General features: G+C 47.0%; 3 protein-coding genes across 3 annotated transcripts in view; 2 read left to right on the forward strand and 1 right to left on the reverse strand.

The window, feature by feature from the left end:
* Positions 1-23,949, reverse strand: part of LOC130489000 (RNA-binding Raly-like protein) — a 181,250-nt gene that overhangs the window by 87,656 nt on the left and 69,645 nt on the right. The gene's annotated exons all lie outside the window — the stretch shown is intronic.
* On the forward strand, positions 1,340-9,272 carry LOC130489002 (C-factor-like). The gene is made up of 6 exons (XM_056862706.1): positions 1,340-1,486; positions 3,797-3,848; positions 5,040-5,227; positions 6,708-6,866; positions 7,156-7,272; positions 9,153-9,272. Exons 1-6 carry the CDS (start codon positions 1,340-1,342, stop codon positions 9,270-9,272), a joined length of 783 nt encoding a protein of 260 aa, XP_056718684.1.
* Positions 15,985-22,996, forward strand: LOC130488998 (C-factor-like). The gene is made up of 6 exons (XM_056862701.1): positions 15,985-16,143; positions 17,706-17,757; positions 18,124-18,311; positions 19,306-19,464; positions 21,727-21,837; positions 22,877-22,996. Exons 1-6 carry the CDS (start codon positions 15,985-15,987, stop codon positions 22,994-22,996), a joined length of 789 nt encoding a protein of 262 aa, XP_056718679.1.

Below are 23,949 nucleotides of genomic sequence, written 5' to 3' on the forward strand. Positions count from 1 at the left end.
CATGTTGTTATGGATAGCTCTGAGTAGGGTTGCTAACCTCCGGGTGGAGCCTGGAGATCTCCTGGAATTACAACAGAGATCAATTCCGCTGGAGAAAGTGGCTGCTTTGGAAGACGGACTCTGTGGCATTATACCCCACTGAGCTCCCTCCCCACCTCAAACCTCTCTCCCCCCACGCTTTACCCCTAAAACCTCCAGGAATTTCTCAACCTGGAGAAGCCAACTCTAGTTCTGAGGAAGGGCAGTTGGTTCATTTAATGTTTCTCTAAAGATTTGTATTAAGTGGGTTTTATTCAAAAGGTTTGCAATCTCCCTCACAACCAAATTCTTACAATTTTCATCCCAGTACTGATGAAATTAAGAGAAACCAGCAATGAATGCAAGAATTAATTCAGAGGGTCTGTCGTGGCTCAGTTCTGGCCCTGTGCTCAGTTTCAGGATTTACGCTCCAGGGCACTACTACCGATGCATTATTTCTTACCTGCATTTCCAGCTACCAACCAGAAGGAGAGATTTCAAAGACAGATTGGCCCCATGCAATTCCATCAAATGTTTGGGGGAGGGAATTAACACAAGCTACGTATGGTTTTCTGGATTCTTGGAGATAATTCCTCTCCCCTCTTCTCGGCTATACCACACAGCCCGGCCCTGCATGTATGGTTTACTTCCTTCAGGAGGCTGAAAACTTTGTTCTGTCCAAAGGGAACACCGGGAAACAAGATGTTAGCACTATGATTGAAAGTCAGTGTGGTGTAGTGGTTAGATCAGATTAGGTTTGGGGAGATCTGGGTTCCAATCCCCAACTCTGACATAAAGCTTGCTGGGTAATCTTGGGCCAGTCACGCAGCCCGACATTGTGAGGGATAAAAGACGTTCAGACACCCCGAGTTCCTTAGAAGAAGAGTATGATAAAAATCCATTAGATAGGTATTAGCGGGACTATTTATTCTGATATTTCGAATTATACATGTTGTCACAATAGCAACTTTTTACAACAGATCAACAACGGTGTTTCAAGTTTACTCACTTATAGCTCCCAGGCAGCCTTTCTTTCTTTGTCCGCCTTCACAGCCTGTTACATAATATTCCTCCTGCCCCCTTCTTGGCAAGGAGCCCTTTGCCAGACACACCCAAGGCAGCGCCTGGGCACAAAACACCAGGCACCCCTTCTTCCTCTCCTTTCCTCTCGTATTATGCGCAGTGGCTCTGTGGATGGGAGCAGAGCCAAAAAGCACCATGTGAGCTGACACGGGAGCCAAGTTCCTTATGCAAGACTGGGTGGGAGAAACTGGGAGCTGCAGAACTGGGCAGGTTCTGCTTTTCAGGCGACGGGGAAAGCATGGAAATGCTGAAAACACAAAGCGTCTTGGTGACGGGTTCCAACCGAGGGATCGGCTTTGAGATTGTCAGGCAGCTGGCAGGGAAAAGCAATCGTCCAGAATGGATCTTTGCCACTTGCCGGGACCCAGTGGGATCACGTGCCCAGGTATCATGCCAGAGCGGGACCATTTTCATTGTGATATCTACAGGGTTGTGCCCAAGGGCCTGGAGGCTCTTTTTTGGGGGGGGGGGCAGGAGTTGCTATGCTTCCTAGTCTCAGGGCAGTTATTCGGGTTTGCCAGTGTGGAGTGTGGAGTTCTCCCGGAATTACAACTGGGGTGTGGAGTTCTCCCAGAATTACAACTGATCTCCAGAATACATAAATCAGTTCCCTTGGAGAAATGTCAGCTTCAGAGGGCGAACTCTAGGGTATATCAAAGGTGAAAGGTGAAATCCCTCCTCAAATTCTCCCCTCCACAGGCACCTCCTCCAAATATCCAGGAATTTCCCAGGTCAGAGTTGGCAGGGCAGTTTTAGTTCTATGGAGAAGTGGAGCAGGCAGGAAATGGGTAGAGTCCAGACTTAATGGTCTTTTCAGAGGGCCATGCAAAACTAGAGTCAGCTATGGGTACATGCCTGCTTAGTAGGGTTGCCCACTGCCAGGTAGTTATGCCAATAACTCACTCTACTGTAAATAGTAATGATGCAAATAAAACAGTAGTAGGCAAAATTGAATGAGACAATGGGCAATGGATAGCAGGCAGCAAAACAGCCAAGACAGCCAATCTTGCCCACACAAGATTTATCAAGACAGCAGCCCGTCAGGGAGCTCCACTTTAATCCTAGGAATAGTAATATTAAGCCTTTTGGCTGATGAAGTTACTTTTGTAGTGAAAACGCTGGAATACGTCAGGAGCCGCGTTACCATCTGTATCTCCGTTGCCTGAAGACACATTGACATTGATATTGACTAAAATATGACTCTGTGTCTTACATGAACTTTTTTGCACTTATTATCAGCAACTCCAGCTGATTTTTTTCTTGACGTTGTTATTTCCTTGCTTTGTAACCCTTGTTGCTTAGCTTCATTTGTATATTAATTTCTTTGTAATATAGTTACAGCCTTGGCTGTTTTGCTGCCTGCTATCCATTGCCCATTGTCTCATTCAATTTTGCCTACTACTGTTTTATTTGCATCACTGCCAGGTAGTAGCAGGAGATCTCCTGCTAATTCAACTGATCTCCAGCTGATAGAGATCAGATCACCTGGAGAAAAATGTCGGCTTTTGCAATTGAACTCTATGGCATTGAAGTCCCTCCCCTCCCCAAACCCCGCCCTCCTCAGGCTCCACCCCAAAAACCTCCCGCCGGTGGCAAAGAGGGACCTGGCAACCCTACTGCTTAGCCTGTGAACCGGGGTTTGGTGGGGGAGGGACTTCAGTGCCATAGAGTCCAATTGCCAAAGCGACCATTTTCTCCAGGTGAACTGATCGCTATTGGCTGAAGATCAGTTGTAAGAGCAGGAGATCTCCTGCCACCACCTGGAGATGAAACTAAAGGGAACTGCAGCACGAAGGCTCTATATACTAATTTTAACTTCAACTGAAGTATAAACAATACACCAAAAGGTCTTAAATAATATATTAATGAATATACTAAGGGTATTGAAATCATACCCCCAAAGATTTTAATACAAGCAATGAAAACCATTTATATGGGTATTACAGTCATACCCCTCCTCGCAAACAGTTATGTCAATGATACATAAATTTTTGCCCCCAAGGGCTTCTGTGAAGACAATCCAACAATCCAACGCTCAAGAAAAAGCGTGAACTTATACATAAATAACAGAAGGTCCATCAATGTTCAAGTTGAAGTTGAAGTTAAATTAGTATAGCGCCTTCGTGCTGCAGTTCCCTTTAGTCAATACTAGTTCAGCATAGGTTGCTTGTTTCTCTTTTCCACCTGGAGGTTGGCAACCCTACACAGAGTTTGCCCTAAGCAGGGTCAGCCCTAGTTAGCACTTTGGATGGAAGACCACCAAGGAAGTCCAGGATTGCTAAGTGGAGCCAGGCAATGGTAAACCACCTCTGTTCATCTCTTCCCTTGAAACCCCTACAGGCTTGCCAAAAATCAGCTGAGACTTGACAGGACTTTACTCACACACATACACACACCGGGGGTGAGGTGGGGGGGTGGAGGCTTGGCTTGAACTTTTTGTGTACACACATTTGTTTTCCCTTATGTGAAATATCACTGAAAGTCCTTGTACTCCCCCTAGTGAGCAGGTTTTTTCTTGAAAAGTTATGCTGTTCACTGCAGGACACTATTTACAGAGCCACGTCTATGCAATAGGGGGATCCCCAGGCAAAACCAGATGCCAAGTGGGACTTGAGCCACTTCCCATCTTTCCTTCCTGCATAATCTGAAATAAACCAATATTTTTGTTGGTGTCACAAGCTTTTGTCTCTTTCAGGAGCTGAAGAACCTGGCTGCCAAACACCAGGGAGTGGAGATCATCCCACTGGGTATGAGTCAAGTGTGCCAACTTCCCACTTCTTACACCAATCTGAGATTCAGGGCTATTCCACACCAGCACTGGGTTGTATTTTACATGCACATTGGTCCCCCATTTCCAGCTTGTGTTTGACCAAGGCTGGACTTGTACTTCAGGAACATCCATTTTGTCTTCAAAGGTGTGAAGCTGCCTGATACTGTCAGACCTAATATTGCCTTCTCTGACTGGCAGTAGCTTTGAAGGACTTTCCTAATCCCTTGACCTGGGTGACTTTTAACTAAGGATTGAAGCAGAGGCATGAGATCTGCCACAGAATCTGGGCCTTTCTCACGTCTCTTTGAGGGAATCAAATAGTCTTCTGTATCAGAGGAAATCTTAATGTGTCTTGTGAGGTACTGTATTCACTGGCCTAGATCATATTATCTAGCAACGTCGTGGCTCCACTTGTGATTGCAAAAATGAAAAGTGGTGATTGAACAGAATTATGGGGGCCACACCCCATGAGGAGGCCCTGGTTATATAAATTGTGTGCCCATACAAGTAGCTCCTAGGCTAAGAGCTCAACAACACTTCTACGTGCTTTTAAGGAGTTCATGTTAAGACCATGGGAATCATCTCATCTTCCTTGCAAGTATGGGCAAAAGTGTGATTATACAAGAGTTAAGAGCTTGACTGGCAAGAGTGTTTTTTGGCAGAAAACAAGGCAACGCTTCCCCTTACTTGGGTGCATTCCATTAGTTGTTCAAACATGCAGAGTCACGGGATTCCACCTAATCATGCAGAAGATCTAACGTCTTAAGAGGTTTTGTTTTTAGATGTAAAGATATAGTTTGCATTATAATGACAGAGGGACGGGGCTTGTTGAAAAGAAAACCAGAAGGCATGCATTGGGCAAGAAGATGGGTTAGACCTAGGGTTGCCATGTCTCTCTTCACCACCAGCGGGAGGTTTTTGGGGCAGACACAGAGGAGGGAGGGGTTTGAGGAGAGGAGGGACTTCAATGCCATAGAGTCCAATTGCCAAAGTGGCCATTTTCTCCAGGTGAACGGATCTCTATCGGCTGGAAGTCAGTTGTAATAGCGGGAGATCTCCAGCTACTACCTGGAGGTTGGCAACCCTACAATTGCCTAGGGGCAGGTAGAACAGCCTCCTAATGGGCTGAGGCTTATCTTTTATTACATGTAAAATTTTGCTGCTGTAGATATTACTGATCCAACCAGCATCCAGGCCGCTGCTGCCAAAGTAACTGAAAAGCTGCAAGGAGCCGGGCTGAATCTCCTGATCAACAATGCTGGGATTGGAAAGCCAAGCAGTCTGGAATCAGAGACGGCAGAGGACATGTCCGCGGTGTACAAAGCCAATGTGATAGGGCCCATGATGGTGAGCCAGGTAAGGATGTCCTAGGGCTGTGTTGGCGAACCTATGGCACGCGTGCCACAAGCGGCACGCTGAGTCCTCTCTATGGGCACGCGTGGAGCTGCCGCACCCCCGCCCGTCCCCCTCGACCGCCCCCTCCTCGCGGCCTCGACGCCATATGCCTCCCGCCGCCCGCTCCGCCTCAGCAGCAGCACCGCCGCCCCACCCAGGCGCCGCTCGCTCATGCTCGCCGAAAACTCCCACAGAGGCCCCCCCGAAAAAAACCAAACCCAACGGAAAAAAGGGGGCAGGCAAAGGCAGGCGGGCTTCCCTTCTCGTCCTCCTCGCGCCATACGTGCTTGTGGTACCATGGCGGCGGCGGCGCAGGCTGGGGCGCTGGGCCGGCAGGCGGAAGAGCCGCCCCGCCGCAAGCCATCTGCCTCCGGCCGCCACTCTCCGCCTCAGCAGCAGCAGCAGCACCGCCGCCCCACCCAGGCTCCACTCTGGACCCGCCGCCGCCACCGGCCGCTCATGCTTGGCCCCGAGGGCTGCCCTGCCAGCCGCACCGCTGCCCGTCCCCCTCCTCCGCCCCTCCTCGTGGCCTCGACGCAAGTTTCCGCCGTGCCGCAGCCAACTTTGTCGCGGGGCGGGGGCAACTCGGCGGGCATAGCGTCCGGAGGCAGATGGCTTGCAGCGGGGCGGCTCTTCCGCCCGCCGGCCCGGCGCCCCAGCCTGCACTGCCGCCGTGGTACCACAAGCACATACGGCGCGAGGAGGACGAGAAGGGAAGCCTGCCTGCCTTTGCCTGCCCCCTTTTTTCCGTTGGGTTTGGTTTTTTTTCGGGGGGGCCTCTGTGGGAGTTTTCGGCTCCTCCTCGACGGGACGGCCCCCATCTCGGCCTTCCTTTTCCCTCGCGCGCTTTCCCTTCCAGGCCAGGAGGTGTGCGCGGTGGTGTCGGCTTTCTCTCCTTCCCCCCAACTTTCTAAGCCACCGTTCTCGATGGGCGGCACCACGTTCAGAGTGCTGCGGTGGCAGCCAGTGGGGCCGGCTCGCGGCTTCCTTTTCCCTTCCTCCCCTCAAGGGATCCTTTCCCCGCTCTCCACCCCCCCCGACCTCCAGGCCGAGTGAGCTCACAGACTGCCCTCCCCGTCCCCCCCTTCCCTGGACTCTCCGCTGTGGCTTTGAACCTGTATTCAGGTTATATTGCCCTGTTGGCACTTTGGGATAAATAAGTGGGTTTTGGGTTGCAGTTTGGGCACTCGGGCTCTAAAAGGTTCGCCATCACTGTAGGGCCTCTTGCCCTCACCAAAAAAGATGTGGACAGGATGGAGCAGGCGCAAAGGAGAGAGACGAGGACCAAGCAAGTAGGTGATGTAAAAGACCTCTGCCTGAGACCTTGGAGAGCCGCAGCCGGTCTGAGTAGACAATACTGACTTTGATGAACCAAGGGTCTGATTCAGTATGAGGAAGCTTCATGTGCGCCTGTCCTTGATTCTTCCTTCTGCTTCTCTAGGCATTCCTGCCCTTGCTGAGGAAGGCGTCTCAGGAGAGTCCCCAGAAAGGGATGAGTTGTAGAAAAGCCGCCATTGTCAACATGTCCAGCGAAGGTGGCTCCATCACCAATGTCCTCGGTTGGGATGCTGGACATGTCATTAACTACCGTTGCAGCAAGGTAAGGGATATGCATGCTATGTGTGCTATGCAAAGGTGGAAGCATTTGCTCAGTTCATGTCATTAAAAGTAAGAACTGTACTGAGTACATCATTCCTCTCCTTGCTTCTGGCATGTCTCTTTTCCTAGGCTGCTCTGAACTTGCTTACTAGCAGTTCTGAATTGTGATTTTGAATTCTGATGTTTATGTATTTTATCTATGTTGTAAACTGCCGTGAGCTCTGTAAGGAAGAAAGGCAGCTAACAAATGTTTTAAACTAACACAATTTAAAAAATGTCTCCCTTCCTAGGCTGCCCTGAACATGCTCACCCGGTGCCAGGCCCTGGGATTTGCAGAAGACGAGATCCTGTGTATTGCACTGCACCCTGGATGGGTGCAAACAGATATGGGAAACGCATTGGTAGGTGTTTCAGGGTGCAAATTCATTCCTACACCACACAGTGGGAGTTAAGTTCCCAGCATGAAACCTGCAACGCGTATCTGACTGTAGAGTCCCAAGGAGGCTACGAGGAAAGCGTACCACCATGTAGAAAGGCCTGGGTGGGCAAGTCTTCCCTCCCAGATGGAAAATCTTGGCCAGAGAAGAACACACACCCCCTTCCATTTTTCATTCAGCCACACCAATTTATCTTTCCCATTAAATGGGGATGAACATTGTGGCAGTGGGAGATGGCCAAGGGAAGGAAAAATTCATGCACGGTCGTCCCTCCGTCTTTCTTTCATCCCCTCCAGGGCATTTTGGGAATTATACTTCTGAGATTATCTGAGTTTAATTTTTTTTAAAGAATTTTTTAAAATTTTCATAAAGTTACATATAAGCTTTCCAACAAACAATCGAAAGTTACAGAATATTTCATATCAGCCTGTTGTTGAAAATACATCATTATTATATATTGAAAAGAAAAAGAAAAACTTCCCCTTCATCCCCCTTCATCCTTTTTTTAACCTATGTACTCTTTTGCACTCAAAATTCTAATCCAGATATTGTTTGATAGTATATTTAAATGTACTTGTTTTATTGCTCAAAGCAATTTTAAAAAGAGCAAAACATAATATCTTTGATTTCCCAGCAATAAAAATTAAAAAGCAAGGTGGCATATTAAGTATACCATAGAAGTGATTCTGCTTGTCAATGGATTAGATCAGTGAAAAACTGATTATCTGAGTTTAATGAACAGACACGTAGAGAACTCTTTACTGATTGCCAATTTGAGCTTGGGAATTTGCTGGAGATTTGTGGGCAGTGACTGGGGGAGGGTGGATTTGGGAGAAGGGAGGGAGCTTAGTGGGGATGCAATGCCACACCGTTGGCTCTCTGCAGCTGGCATTTCCTCCAGAGGCACTGATCTTTGCTGTATGGAGATCAGTTGCAAACTGTATCTCCAGGAGAATTCCAGGCCCCACTTTGAGGCTGGTAACCCTAGACCACATACTCAGAATGTACCACCCAGCATCTTTTACTCACCCCTCATTCAGTTCTTGCAGGGCTTTGCTGTTCCCAGAACACCTGATCTTAGAATTCCCCTTGCCCCCAGATCAGGCCATGACAAGAAGATTCCCTCCATGGCTTCTGTTGATAATAGCCACTGATAGGTCAAAGTGTCATGAATTTGTCTAACCTTGTTGAAAAAGCCATCTAAGCTAGCGGGCATCAGCATTCCTTGCAGCACTGAATTCCATAAGTTACTTTGAGGGGAGAAATTGTTTGTTTATCCTATAGATATCTGGCCCCAAATGCACAGATTATACGCTACTTCCAAATATGTTGCAATGAAATTCCAGTGGAATGGAGGAGAAGAAGGAGAAGAAGAAGAAGAAGAGTTGGTTTTTATATGCTGACTTTCTCTACCACTTAAGGAAGCATCAAACCGGCTTACAATCACCTTCCCCTCCCCATAACAGAGACCCTGTGAGGTAGGTGAGGCGAAGAGAGTGTGACTAGCGCAAGGTCACCCAACTGGATACATGTGTAGGAGTGGGAAAACCAACCCAGTTCACCAGATTAGCTTCTGCTGCTCATGTGGAGGAGTGAGAAATCAAACCCAGTGCTCCAGAACAGAGTCCACTGCTCCAAACTACCGCTCTTAACCACTACAGGGGGCAGCATTTTTCCATTTGCATTGGGTGCCCGAACACAGTACGCGGGTACTGCAATTTACAGACTCGCGCAGTCATTCAGCGCCAAGTCCTTGTGTGACCCGCCGGTTCAATCAATCAATCTTTATTTAAAAACAGTCATAGACCAGCACAGCTCTTCACAATTTACCGCCGGTTCTCTTTTCAAAGGTACAAGCCCCAATGGCAGTGGAACCAAGCGTGCAAGCCATCCTGAACACCCTCGGCCGTCTCTCTGAAAAAGACAACGGCACTTTCGTGAACTGGGAGGGGGCAGCCCTGCCTTGGTGAGACACCCCCCCACACACACACCTGCAGAAGAAACATCCCATGTGCGAGGAGGACACGAGACGCAAACGCATGACTTCCTGTGCTTTCGTCTGCAGTAAATTTACTGTAACTTGCTGAAATGTCAAATCTGTCTCTTCCTTCCACTCTGAGGCCTGGTGCAAACTAGACCCTTTTATGCATTTGTTTTACATGTGTTTATTTTTTAGTTGCCCTTTTCAGACACCAGCTAACGCCCAAAGTGGTACACAGCAATTAAAATCTGACACACAATAGGACTGGTGAGCACCACACATAAATAGTGAAATGCCTTATTAACTTCATTTATGGGGGAAAATATTCTTTCATATATTCTTTCACATGTATGCATATTCACAAGTTCATATAAGATGCCATGCTTATATATAAGAGCTTAAGCATCAGACACATATATTCTACACACATATGTTAAGGGCACTATGCATGATGGGTAAAGTAGAAATCTTTGGTCAAGAGATTCACTAGTGACTCTCTAGTGAATCTCTGGGTCAGAATGACCTAGGAGCTAGTTTGTAAGTCAGGTGCAAGTCAGACCATTCTCTTGGTACAGGCAGGCCCCTTAATGAGGCCTGAAGCTTTGATTTAAGGCATTCAGACGATATCAAGCAACCCTCTGTGCCACCTCCCCTCCCCCCACAACATACTTAACACTGCAGAAACAATTATTTACTCAAAGTGCATTTATTTTTGGCTGGATTCTTATTGTGATTATAAAATAGATAATGCTAGGCTGGAGTCAACCAAATTCTTCATTCATTCCAATTCTGATGAAATTAAGAGAAACCAGCAATGAACGCAAGAATTAATTCCGAGGGTCTTTTGGGGCTCAATTCTGGCCCTATTTTCAGTTTCAGGATTTAAACTCCAGGTCACTGTGCCACACGCCGTCAAATTGCTTCTGACTCATGGCGACCCTATGAATCAACGTCCTCCAAAAGGTCCTATCTTTAACAGCCTTGCTCAGGTCTTGCAAACTAAGGTCCGTGGCTTCCTTAAAGAGTCAATCCCTCTCTTGTTGGGTCTTCCTCTTTTCCTGCTGTCTTCAACTTTCCCTAGCAGATCACTACTGGTGCATTATTTCTTACCTGCATTATTTCCAGCTACCAACCAGAAGGAGAGATTTCGAAGGCAGTCTGGCCCCATGCAATTTCATCATATGTTTGGGGAGGGAATTAAAACAAGCCAGGGTTGGTTTTCTGGTTTCTCTGAGAGAATTCCTCTCCCCTCTTCTCAGCTATACTACACGGCCCAGCATGTACAGTTTACTTCCTTCAGCTGTAAACCCACACCGAGGCATATTTTATTTATTTATTTCCAGCTGCCCCCAAAGCAGCTCAGAGTAATTCCACACATGCTCTTGTTGCATTGAACAAATTCAATATCAATTTATGAATCGCGAAAGCACAGTTGGGGAGGGGCTGTGGTTCAGTCCCCGGCATCTACAGTTAAAGGGACCAGGCAAGTAGGTGATGTGAAAGACCCCTGCCTGAGACCCTGGACAGCTGCTACCGGTCTGAGCAGACAATACTGACTTTGATGGACCAAGGGTCTGATTCAGTAGAAGGCAGCTTCACGTGTACATACGAGTGGAACCAAGGCAGAAATCCCACGCTGGTGTAGTGGTTAAGAGCGGTGGTTTGGAGCGGTGGTTTGGAGCAGTGGACTCTGATCAGGAGAACCGGGTTTGATTCCCCACTCCTCCACATGAGCGGCAGATGCTAATCTGGTGAACTGGATTTGTTTCCCCACTCCTACACACCAAAACAGCTGGGTGACCTTGGGCTAGTCACAGCTCTCTCAGACCCACCCACCTCACAGGGTGTCTGTTGTGGGGAAGGGAAGGTGATTGTAAGCCGGTTTGAGTCTCCCTTAAGGGGTAGAGAAAGCCGGCATATAAAAACCAACTCTTCTTCTTACCTGGTAGCAAACACCAAGCGGGGTCACTAGGCGAAGACTTATTTCCAAGGACACATGCACTGAACAATCCAGTTGTGCTTCACAGCTGTCCGCCCCGGGCTCCCAGATTCATGGCTGCAGGCGAAGGCCCACTGCGGCCAGTTGGGCCAGCAGAACCGGATCCGGGCCGGGTCATTCGGATGCTCCGAGGAGGGCTGCGAACCGCTGCAGCATCCTTAAGGCAGCCCGAGGGCATTGCCACCGCCTAAGTTCAGCAGGATCGCTGTTTCACAAGGGTGCCCCCTAGCAGCCAAGAGCAGCAATGCGACTTGGCATCCGAGCCCGGGAGCAGTTTAGAAAAACAGAGTTTCACTTACCTGTAACTGTTGTTCATCGGATGGTTCTTCTATGCAGTAACACATTGGGCCTGCGCCTGCGCAGTCCCAATGTGGGACTGCATAGAAGCCATTCAGATGAACAGTGGTTCTCAACCTGGGGCCATATGGCCCCCGGGGGGGCAGGATATTCCAAGGGGGCCACAGGTGAAAATTGCGTAAATGGGGGGCCATAGCACTAGACTAGGGGGGCACAGAGGGAAGTGAGAAGTGAAGTGTTATGTATGCAGTGGAAAGCAGCATCTATACAGAGCTTGGAGTTTCTCCAGGCTCCTGAGCTGCGTGTTCGTATTGGCTGGAAGACAGTGGGCGAAAACGCACGGTCGCTTTATCCTCCTTTAATCCCTGTTTTAGCCAGGATTGAACGCACATTAGGTGAAACGCATGGGTTCGATCCTGGATGAATCCTGGCTGAAACAGGGATTAAAGGAGGATAAAGCGACCGTGCGTTTTTAGTCTGCAACTGTCCAATCACAGACTCGAGGGCTTGTGGGTTCTCATTGGCTACAACGGCTGTAGCCGCCCAATGGGATACTGGGGGCGGTGTGGCCTGCGAGGTTGAATGAGCATATAAGCGCGATGCACATCTGAGTTAGCTAGCTGTGATCACAATAAAGCAATGTTGTATTATCTCTGCTTCCTGCCTCATGTATCGCCCACGCTACATAATACGAAGAAAACAGAGAAGTGAAGAAAATAGAAAACAGTGGTAGAGGATTTGTTTTCCCTTGTATGTGAACATTGTTGTTTATTAGCATGTTGTATTCCCTTTTTGTGGGGTAATTTTTTTTCTTTGTAAATTTCAGTTTCCCAATAAGAACTGCTTGTGTGCATTTTGTGTTGGCTGTTTATGCTTCTTTGTCCCTTGGCTATTTACAAACAGAACATATAAATAGCTACCTTCCTACCGGTAGGACAGGGGGGCCACAGGAAGGAAATGAGGTCGGAAGGGGGCCACGGTCGGAAAAAAGTTGAGAGCCACTGGTTTAGAAGAAGCCCCAGGGAAGATCTATAGCCCGCAAGGTCCCTTTTGTGAGCCACGACTCGCTTCCTCCGATATGTGGAGGGAAAGCTACGCGTGGGAAACAGAGAAAATTGACCTGTGAAAATGGAGGCTTGTGGGCAAACTACTTTCCCTTTGGCATATCTTCTCACTGTCAAGAAGCCATTATTCTCCAATCCAGACACAAGCCAGGGCCTGCATGAAACCTACAATCCCCGCTCCCCCATTGTTATCCTCTTTTTTGGTTGTGTCATGGGCAACTGTGTGGTTCTGGTATATAGCCAATGGATACTTCCCACAAGAACTAAGTAAATTATGCAAGTCTGGGCAAAATCACTGGGGGATGTAATCTTGGCTGCATGCACAAGGGGCTTTGCAAAGGAAACGCAAGCGAGGCAGCGATGCTGAATGACAAGGCGTCCTGATGACTGGCTCCAACTGGGGCATTGGCTTACAGTCCCCCCCCCCATCTCCTTCCACCCACAATAAAAGAAGAGGCAGCAATGTGATTCAGTCCTGGCTGACCAAACAAGGGCTGAAGTTAGGGCTGCCAGTCTCCAGGTACTAACTAGAGATCTCCTGCTATTACAACTGATCTCCAGCCGATAGAGATCAGTTCACCTGGAGAAAATGGTTGCTTTGGCAATTGGACTCTATGGCACTGAAGTCCCTCCCCTCTCAAACCCTGCCCTCATTAGGCTCTGCCCCAAAAACCTCCCGCCGGTGGCGAAGAGGCACCTGGCAACCCTAGCTGAAGTGGATAAAGATAAACATCACACAGGGAAGAGGATTTTGTGGCTCCGGATAACAGCATCAGATTAAGGTAAAGGCCCCCTGTGCAAGCACCGGGTCATTCCTGACCCATGGGGTGACATCACATCCCAACGTTTCGTAGGCAGACTTTGTTTTATGGGGTGGTTTGCCAGTGCCTTCCCCGGTCATCTTCCCTTTACCCCCAGCAAGCTGGGTACTCATTTTACCAACGTTGGAAGGATGGAAGGCTGAGTCAACCTTGAGCCGCCTACCTGGAACCAACTTCTGTCGGGATCGAACTCAGGTCGTGAGCAGAGTTTGGACTGCAGTACTGCAGCTATCCCTATCTCTTCAATCTATATGCAGAACATATAATTAGGAAAGCTGGATTAGATTTAGATGAAGGTGGAGTGAAAATTGGAGGGAGGAACATTAATAACTTGAGATATGCTGATGACACTACATTATTGGCAGAAAATTGTGAAGATTTGAAACGACTAATGCTGAAAGTTAAAAGAGAAAGTGCCAAAGCAGGACTACTGCTGAACATCAAGAAAACAAACGTAATGACTACAGGAGAATTACACAACTTTAAGGTTGACAATGAGGAAATTGAAATTGTTCAAGACTTTCTATTCCTTGGCTCCACCATCAACCAAAAGGGACACTGCAGCCAAGAAATCAGAAGGAGATTGAGACTGGGAAGGGCAGCCATGAAGGAGCTAGAAAAGATTTTGAAGTGTAAGGATGTGTCACTGGCCACCAAGACTGGATTAATTCATGCCATCGTATTCCCTATTACTATGTATGGGTGTGAAAGCTGGACAGTGAAGAAAGCTGATAGGAAGAAAATAGATTCCTTTGAAATGTGGTGTTGGAGGAGAGGGTTACGGATTCCGTAACTGCGAAAAAAACAAATCAATGGGTTATAGATCAAATCAAGCCTGAACTGACCCTAGAAGCTAAAATGACTAAACTGCGGCTATCGTATTTTGGTCATGTCATGAGACGACAAGAGTCACTGGAAAAGACAGTCATGCTAGGAAAAGTTGAGGGCAGCAGGAAAAGAGGAAGACTCAACAAGAGATGGATTGACTCAATAAAGGAAGCCACAGCCTTCAGTTTGCAAGATCTGAGCAAGGCTGTCAAAGATAGGACATTTTAGAGGACTTTCATTCATAGGGTCGCCATGAGTCGGAAGCGACTTGACGGCACTTAACACACACACACACATACACACACACACTGCAGCTTATCACTCTGCACCACGGGGCTCATGGTAGCATCAGATTAGCCAGGTCTTTATTTGGCTTTTAGTTAGGGTTTGGGGACAGCTTAGGGAAGAAATTGGGACAAATACGCATCCTGTTAAAGGTCCCAACATTCCTAATTTGCACATACAGGTTCTGTGAACAGGAGCTTTCTGTGTTAAAAGAGCACCCTTGAACCTGGAGAGGATCCTGTCTGTTAAGAAAATAGGATCCAGTGAGACCTCGTAAACTGAGGTAACCTGTCTGGAGAAAGGGGAGTCTTCTTTTGCATTAAAGGTAAAAGTATCAAGGAGAAGTGTACCTTGATGGCTGGGTATTTTACATGAGAGAATAAGGGGAGATATCTTCCTGTCCAGTCCTTAAGGAGGAAATATCTGGGGCTGGCCAGTTGCTCATTGTCTTGATCATTTGTGTCATTCAGTAAATCCAAATTATCAGGTCATTGGGGGGAAAGGCCTTTGGCTGACACCCACCCGATATGGCTTTCGCATGATTAATGGAGGACCTGACTTCGTATTCCTTAGACACCCTCAGTGTGCCTCACTCACCATTTATGCGTGGCTGTTTTCTCACTAGGGTTGCCAGGTGGCTTGTAATGGTGGACAATTGCCCACTAATACATCGGCTGGCTCAAATGAGTGGTAAATCGTCCCGCTGTGCTGCGGCGCTTTTGGAAGAAAACTGGAAGTGACGGGCTCGCTCGCAGCCATGCGTGTGTGATCCCCGCCCCTAAAATCTCCCACCAGAGGACAGCGGGGACCTAGCAACCCTATTCCTCGCGGTTACCCCATCGACTACTTTGGGGGTTTGCTTTGATTATGCATGCATTTTCTGACCATCAGAGGTCGCCTCACTCTCCCCGCACATTTCTGCCCATTTTATCCTCATTTTCTGGATTTTAACTGATTTATGGGTGGTTGGGATTTTAAGAATCCATCAGAGAGGCCAGAGTCAGAGACTGGACAATCTTCAGTCCAGTGGGTTGTTTGATCCCATCGCTTCCGGTTTGTTACCTAAAGCGCCGCAGCACAATGGGACGATTTACCACTCAGACCGCCGGGATGATTTGAGCCAGCCGATGGATTAGTGGGCAATTGCCCACCATTCCAAGTCACCTGGAAACCCCAGCGAGGAAACAGCCATGCATAAATGGTAAGTGAGTCACACTGAGGGTGTGACACAGGGTCCCCCCACCCCATAGCCACCACACATCCCCAGTTAATCTTCATTTTTCTTCTGTCCTAAGCAACTGTGTGGTTCTGGAAAATAGCCAGTATAGGAAATTATGCAACCCTGGGTGGAGTAACTTGGGGGATATAATCTTGGCTGCATATACCAGGGGCTTTGCTAGTCAGACAATGGCAGGCAAGGCAGCAATGCTGGATGCAACGAGCACCCTGGTGACTGGATCCAACCGGGGAATCGGCTTGGAACTTATCAGACAGCTGTCGGAGAAAAGCAACGGGCCAAAGTGGATTTTTGCAACCTGTCGGGACCCAGAGGGAGACAGTGCTCAGGTGAGCCCTCGAGTGGAATCTGGAACAGGGGCCTGAATACAGGAATTCCCCTTGATGCCAAGGATAAGATGTCCAGCAGGACAGAGGTTCAAGCTCTCTGGCAAATTTCATTTTTAAACATCTGAATTGCAGGTCCGTTGAGGATATTTGCAAGATCTCTTAAGTGCCAGGTGTGTGGGTAAAGTGTCGTAAATTATCTAATCAAGAGGGCGCTGCAGTCAAAGCGCCACACCTGAGCTCCTGCTACTGACTAAATTTATTTATATACTTATTACTGTTGACTAAATGTATTACTGTGCTTTACTGAGAACTATTGAATTACTGAACTCTGCTGCTTACCTTTTGGGGGAATTTGCCTTCCCCTCCCCTCACTTTTTCTCATTTATTTGAGGTGTGGGGAGCATGATTTATTGGTGCCTACAGTGCAGCCGGGTTTTTGTGGTTTGGTGGTTTGGGGGTGGCCTTGGTTTCCTTCCGAATACTAGCCAGGGTCAGGGCTGAGAGACTGGCCCAAGTTCACCCAGCAAGTTTCCATGGCATGACTGCGGATTCAAATCTGGTATTCCCAGGCCCTCGTTCGACACCTTAAGCACTACACCACACTGGCTCTCAAATCCAAGTTAGACCTTCTGAAATACTTGCATGGGAGGAATATAGGTTTTTACTGCTGTAGTCCCATTGAATGAAGTAGAGAAACATGTTTAATATTGCACTGTTTGCTTTCAGGAAATGGTATTGAAGAATTGGGGTTGGGAGAAACGCCCACATTGTGAAGGATAAACGATTGGAATGAATGCTTTAGGAGAATGTGCTAGAAGCATGAAATTCTGTTTGGGTCATCGTGAGGGCGGTACCAGAGGGTGGGTCTGCCGTACACATTTTCCAAGTGCTTTTTCTATGGGCTTTTGTGCAGGGACATTTCCCCATGGTCACCCAAGCCGACTGCTTCGGGGCTTCCTTTTGGTTATGCATGCCTTTTCTGCCTGTCAGAGGTTGTCTCGCTCTCCCCGCACACTTTGCCCATGTTTTCCAGATGCTGTTTTAGCCAGAATCTGGAAAATGCGGGCAAAACACGCAGGGAGAGCGAGGCGCCTTCTGATGGGCACAAAAGGCATGCATAATCAAAAGGAAGCCCCAAAGCAGTCAGTGACTGTGGGGAAATGTCCCTGCATAAAAGGCCTACGTGAAATACAGGTTGCTTCCACATAGGGATAATTCCCTGTTATCCAATCATTGCAGTAACTGGCACAGAAGCATTTGCAGCAGCAGCAGAGTGCCCTCATGGGAGAAGGATTATCTAAATAAATAACAGTTAACCTTGTCCGTCTTTAAGGTGTTGTTGGACTTTTGTTTTATTTTGATATGACAGACTAGCACAGGTTACTCCATTTGCAATCTGTTTGCTGCAGGACATTTATTATCAAGTCATTTTGATGCAAGAAATGAGTCCCCGTTGAAATTAGAATCCAGAAGGACACCTTCCTTCCAATATTATCTCAACTAAACCTGTTTTCCAGACTTTCTCTTGTGACACAAATCTCTGGATTTGCTTGTCTTTTTAGGAGTTGAGGAACTTGGCTGCCAAGCACCCGGAGATTGAGATCATTCAACTGGGTATGTGCCAAGAACTCCAAATTCCCTCTTCCTGCACTGATGTGGATAGGAGCTGTTTCTAACATTCATTCTACAGGTGTTTTCTGAACATTCGGCCTTATGCTGACCCAGATCATTAGACATCTTGACCGGCAGTGTCTCCTGTGACTAGCAACAGCTCTCTGAGGTCTCTGCCAGGTTTTTCCTATCCCTTTTACCTTGGAGCCTTTTAAACAAAGGTGCTAGATTTGAACCCAGAGAATATGGAATATACTGAGCTGTGGCCTCTCAAAAGTTCTTTGGAGGGTCAGGATGGAGACAGTGCAGGATAGGATCCGGGCTGGGCATGTCTCACTTGCCATTTTAATCTTCTCTTTGCTGCAACAGAAATTACCAATCCATCCAGCATCCAGACCGCTGCTGCCAAAGTAACTGAAAAGCTGCAAGGAGCTGGGCTGAATCTCCTGATCAACAATGCTGCAATTATAAAGCTAAGCAGTCTGGAATCAGAGACGGCAGAATTGATGGCTGAGGTGTACAAAAATAACATGATAGGGTCCATGATGGTGACCCAGGTAAAGGCATCCAAGGGCTTCTACTTCACCATAAATGTTGAGAGCCCTTGGTGATGGGATCATAGGGTAGAATCATGGCCTCTTTCTCAGACCGAGGCGCTAAGGTCATTTATGCAGGGGAAGTATGTGTTCCATTTGCTGCACAGTTTTCTGTTTCGAATTCTCAAACATCATATGCATGAGGGCTCCCCGCCCCCCAATTCCAGGAGTACCTTGTGATTAATTAGGAATCCCCAGTGAATCATGGAGCTTCTGAGTCCCTCCCCTTGAAAACACAGCCTTATTGCACTTTACTTGGAGGGGGCGGGTCAGCTCTTAAAGGGACTGTGCCTGCTTTTGCTGGGTATTCCTCCCCATCTTTCTTCAACAGCTTCCTGTTGGGAGCTGCCTTCCAACCTTTGCAGCCTCTCTTCGGTGTATTCCTGCACATTTCATGCAGGTTTCACTTCCTCTTTTGTGCTTTGCTTTGGGGGAAGGGGTTGGATGGGAGGGACAGACACTGTGGGAGGGAGAAGCCAAAATGGGCGTGGGGAGAGAAACCTGAAGTTAGAGCTATGCATGGAAATAGCGGGGATTTGCGTTGCTCTTGCCTCAAAGCAGTGTTTAAATTCGTTATTAAACAGGATCCTAGAACTGCTGGGGAAGAACAAGGCCCGAGTGAAGTCACTGCTGAATGTCGGTGAAATCATGAATAATGCGAAGGAAGCCTCGAAGCAGTCCAGCCGGGACTGCAAACTAAATATCCCTGCATAAATGGCCTAAGACTTTAAGAGCAACACAACAAAACAGAAATTCAGCAGGCCATGGTTGCAGCATTGAAGCAATGAGGGACGCTTGCGCCCACTGAACAAGAATCATAAATAGCTGCCACCGCAATGAGCCCATTAAGAGAACGTGGCCATCCCACAGCTGTTTAGCGCTAGTTCTGTGGCTTCGGGCTCATCTTTCTCACAAACTATGTTGCTGTGCTTGACCCTTCCCTCTCCTTCTCCAGGCATTCTTGCCCTTGCTGAGGAAGGCGTCTCGGGAAAGCCCCCGGAAAGGGATGAGTTGTAGCAAAGCCGCCATTGTCAACATGTCCACCGAAGGAGGCTCCATCACAAATCTCCTGTTATGGCATGTGGCACACATAATAAGTTACCGCTGCAGCAAGGTATGGACATGTCGACTTCTGGTTGGTTGGGTTGGGCGGCAATTTAGTCGCTTCTTGATGCAGTTCTGACGAGCTTTGTTTTAATTCCTAACGTTTTAGCTAGCTGTGTCTGGGTTTTTTTCCCCAACTTTCTATTCATCTAATTACTTTTTAGCCTTCTTACTTGTTATTTAGTTTCTGCTTCAAAAGTGCTGATTTTGAGTGGCTTAATAGCTACTTCCCTCCCACCCTCAGAACATTGACCCTGGTCTTCTTAACTAGGCTGGCAGGCTGGGGGGGTGTTAGTGTTGCTTCTTTCGTTTCGTTTTTCTTTTACTAATTTCATTTTATAATAAGTTATTTTATTTTATAATTCTGTATTTGATTTATATATCCTTGGGGGCATTTTATATATCATTTGTGAGACCTTGGGCGAAAACGCACATTTGCTTTAGCCTCCTTTATTCCCTGTTTCAGCCAGGACTCAGCCAGTATCGAACACACATTTGGCGAAACGCATGCACTCGATCCTGGCTGAATCCTGGCTGAAACAGGGAATAAAGGAGGCTAAAGCGACCGTGCGTTTTCGCCCCTTGCGTCTCTTGTCATGAGGCTTTTTCTTTCTTTAACTAAACTACAGTTATTTTGGTTGTTTCAGTTTGAAGCAACAGGCATTGTCCACTATGCCGAATCTATCCTATTCCAAAGATATTTTGGTTACTCCCTTAGCTCATGATAAGAGTAGTTTTTCTTTCCCTTTATCACTCTTTATTTTATCTGTATTTATTATTTGATCTGGCTTGAGCATTAGGAAAGAGAAGGGAAGGGAACAGGTGCAGTGCAGTTAGTAGGGTTGCCAGGTCCCTCTTTTCCACCAGCGGGAGGTTTTTTGGGCAGAACCAGAGGAGGGCGGGCTTTGGAGAGGGGAGGGACTTTAATACCATAGAGTCCAATTGCCAAAGCAGCCAGGGGAATGATCTCTATCGGCTGGAGATCAGTTGTAATAGCAGGAGATCTCCAGCTAGTACCTGGAGGTTGGTAACCCAAGTGGTTAGCCTGGTTAATGAGATTCAGATGCCTAGTAAAACTATTCAGACCTCAGTGTTTATGGAGTCCTAGGACGAATTAGGAATTTGAGATTTTAAATTAATAGGGTGCTGCTGTAATACATTTTAATCCTTTATTTTAATTTATAGACTGAATTGAAAACTTAAGTTAGTATAGACAAATGGGAAAGAAACGGGACTATCTTTTAAAAGATGTGCACATCCCTTGCACTAAACAAAAAAAATATGGAAGACTCTTTTTGCAGAGGGAGCCCCACATCCTAACAAGCAGACAAACAGATATCAGTGCCTAGCTGAGGAGTCCTGAGGAGTCTCAGATCTCCAATCCTCAATCTTTACAACCCTCACAATTAGATGAAGGTTTGAGGGAATCATTTAATGTCACTGATCTTTCCCAAGTTTTCTCGCTGGCAAATAAGAGATCAGAGCCAAATAGAGAAGAGATTTTGGATTACCTTGCTAAGCAAACTCTATTAATTGGCCAGACATTTGATAAGTTTTATGAAAAACTTGATTTGATAATTCAATGTTGCTAGAGGGAGCTGAGGGTAAGCACAAATGTTCAAACAAACAGAAAATCATCTTTTGGAAATTGCTTGTCAAATGTAAGGAGAGGAAGACTTATTAAGAGTCACCCCACGGATTCTGCTCACCTCTCAGGCCCACACCAAGAGTTTTGTCAGGTAATGTTGGAAGTTCATCTCTACCAGGGTCAATATATAAATTGGCTTCCAAAATGGTGTGCCAATCAGCATTTAACTTTTTTGTTGAATATATCAAATATTGATTTAAAACAGTATAAAGAATCCGGGAAGCAATATATCATGATCGTCTTTTACTCACTTTTCCCCCTCCAAGATTACCAAATTCTGTTCTGGCTAAAAGTAATTTTCTTTGAACATATGGGATAATTCCCATGAAGTATCTTCGTGATCCAGTAATTAAACCATTGATACTATCAAAATGTCATACTTCTGAAAAGAGGGCCCATAAAAATTATGTAAGCAGGTTTAGTAATAACGCTGAATTGAGCAAGGGTTCATGTCCATTTACACTACAGGCAGGGAGAATGAGTTCATTTAAAGGGAGGAAAAAAAGGGAAAGTTATCTGTTAAAAAACCTGGAGCTGGCAACCCTATTGGCAACCCTAAACTACCTGCTGCCAGATCTGAATGCATCATTCATCGGCTTGTTTCTGGCATGTCTCCCCTCCTAGGCTGCTCTGAACATGCTCACTCGATGCCAGGCCCTAGGATATGCAGAAGACGAGATCTTGTGCATTGCGCTGCACCCCGGATGGGTGCAAACAGACATGGGAGTTGCAGCGGTAGGTTGTTCGTGGTGTATTCTCACTTGTACAGAGGAGTGGGTCAAATTTAATTACATAGCTTGGGCCCATATCCAAATAAGTTGGCTTTTGTGGCTGCTAGTTTGGCAACAGACACACACCCTATCATGTCCTTTTGTCTAGGACTTTCCAACAGCAGTCAAATGGTGTCAGAATCTGTACCTTTGGTTTCCATCCGATGGTAAAGCCTTTCAGCCTTTAGAATCCCCACTTTGCTTTATTGGCTTTCACAAAAGGCCATTCCTCAGACATCCCAAAATGCTCTCTAAGCTAATGGTCTTCAGTCTATCCTGCAATTGTGAATTCCATAAATTAATTCTACTTTTTGCTTTGTTCTTAGGGTTGCCAGGTGCCCGGTGGTGGCGGGATAAACCGCTGGTAATTTGCCCCTCTGCCCACCAACCACCTAAGGGTCGGTGGGCAAACGTGCACGTGCTGACACGCCCATGCGACACTTCCGGTTTGCAACCGGAAGTGCCGCCTTGCGAGGAGCCTTATGCCACTCAAACTCTTAGTAAATGCATGGTAAATGCACGCATGCCGCTCTCCTGCCCCAAAAGCTTCTGCCGGAGGAGAGGGGGGACCTGGCAGCCCTATTTGTTCTGTTTATTAGATGTTTGAACTCTCTGGCTACAATTGCTAGGCCAGCTACAAAAGTGTTATACTTTGTCCAAATGTGTTCAGGCTCACTTTGGATGAACCTCCAGAGGAGCAAAGTTCCATAAGCAGGGAACGACATTTACAAATGCTTCTCCGTTTGCCTGTGATATCTGAATGCGGTACATGAATGTTGTTGTGTATAGTATTGGTCAATCGTATCCATGTGTCATTCTCTCTCTCTCTCTCTCTCTCTCTCTCTCTCTCTCTCTCTCTCTCTCTCTCTCTCTCTCTCGCACAGCAAAAACACATCTTGTTTAACTCACTTAGGCTTTCCTGGAATGAAGTCTCACTGAAAAAATGGAACTTACTCCTGAGTAAACCTGCTTAGGATAGCTCTCTTATTCTCTCTTTGTTGCAGGGACAACCTCCATTGACAGTGGATGCCAGCGTGCAGGCAATGTTGAACACCCTCAGTCATCTCTCTGAGAAAGACAGTGGCACTTTTGTGAACTGGGAGGGGGAAGCCCTGCCTTGGTGAAAGACTGAATGGTCCTCTTTGGCTGCTGTGCAGAAGGGGCATGTCACCCATGTGCACGGGGATTCGAATGCCTGAATAACTGTGACTTCATCTACAATAAACTTTACCATGATTTGCTGAAATCGTATATCTCTTATCTCCAACCAATTTATCTACATGTGGGAAGTTGGTTGCAAATTGGTTGCAAAGTTCCTATTGGGAAATAAGGCAGGGTACAAATGAAGAAAATTAACCCTGAGAGTTAGATTAGAAAAAGCTATAGTGACCCAGTCAATATTACACAGTGAGATTAAGGCTGAGTGATGAAAATTTTAAAACCTAGCCTTGTCTAACACTATTGTTAGGGTTGCCAACCTCCAGGTACTCGCTGGAGATCTCCTGCTATTACAACTGATCTCCAGCCGATAGAGATTTGGCAATTGGACTCAATGGCATTGAAATCCCTCCCCTCCCTAAACCCTGCCCTCCGCAGTCTCTGCCCCAAAAACCTCCCAATGGTGGTAAAGAGGGATCTGGCAACCCTAAATGAAACCCACTGTGAACCAGTTCCATATTTCTGAGCCAAAGCTGGTTCTGGAGGAAGAAGGAGTGTAAATTGTTAGATGGTAAAGCAGAATACACCTCCTGTTGTTTTTTTAGACAGCAACTCTTTTGCAATAGGGTGGACGTAGTCTATGCACATCCTCAGACGACATCCCATAAGCAACTCAGCTGGACTAGATCCAGTTGCAAGGCATTGTGAAACATGTTGTGCAGACAGAAATATGTCCAATCTTGTTACCCAGTCTTGTTACCCGGTCCCTAGAAATTAGGGACTGGGTGACCCAGTCCCTAGAAAGCTCCCTCCACCGGGGGAGGCTTTGGGGCAGAGCCTGAGGAGGGCAGGGTTTGGGGAGGGGAGGGACTTCAGTGCCATAGAGTCCACCTTCCAAAGCAGCCATTTTCTCCATGTG

This window comes from Euleptes europaea, chromosome 17 (assembly GCF_029931775.1).
Source record: "Euleptes europaea isolate rEulEur1 chromosome 17, rEulEur1.hap1, whole genome shotgun sequence".
NCBI classification, from domain to species: domain Eukaryota; kingdom Metazoa; phylum Chordata; class Lepidosauria; order Squamata; family Sphaerodactylidae; genus Euleptes; species Euleptes europaea.

Bases quoted from the DNA above. Each gene is read 5' to 3' on its own strand.
- LOC130489002 (XM_056862706.1), top strand. From the start codon at position 1,340: ATGGAAATGCTGAAAACACAAAGCGTCTTGGTGACGGGTTCCAACCGA. The intron at 3,849-5,039 runs GTATGAGTCAAG...TTGCTGCTGTAG, and splicing joins AGTGGAGATCATCCCACTGG to ATATTACTGATCCAACCAGC. The intron at 7,273-9,152 runs GTTTCAGGGTGC...CTCTTTTCAAAG, and splicing joins TGGGAAACGCATTGGTAGGT to GTACAAGCCCCAATGGCAGT.
- LOC130488998 (XM_056862701.1), top strand. From the start codon at position 15,985: ATGGCAGGCAAGGCAGCAATGCTGGATGCAACGAGCACCCTGGTGACT. The intron at 17,758-18,123 runs GTATGTGCCAAG...TTGCTGCAACAG, and splicing joins GATTGAGATCATTCAACTGG to AAATTACCAATCCATCCAGC. The intron at 18,312-19,305 runs GTAAAGGCATCC...CTCCTTCTCCAG, and splicing joins GGTCCATGATGGTGACCCAG to GCATTCTTGCCCTTGCTGAG.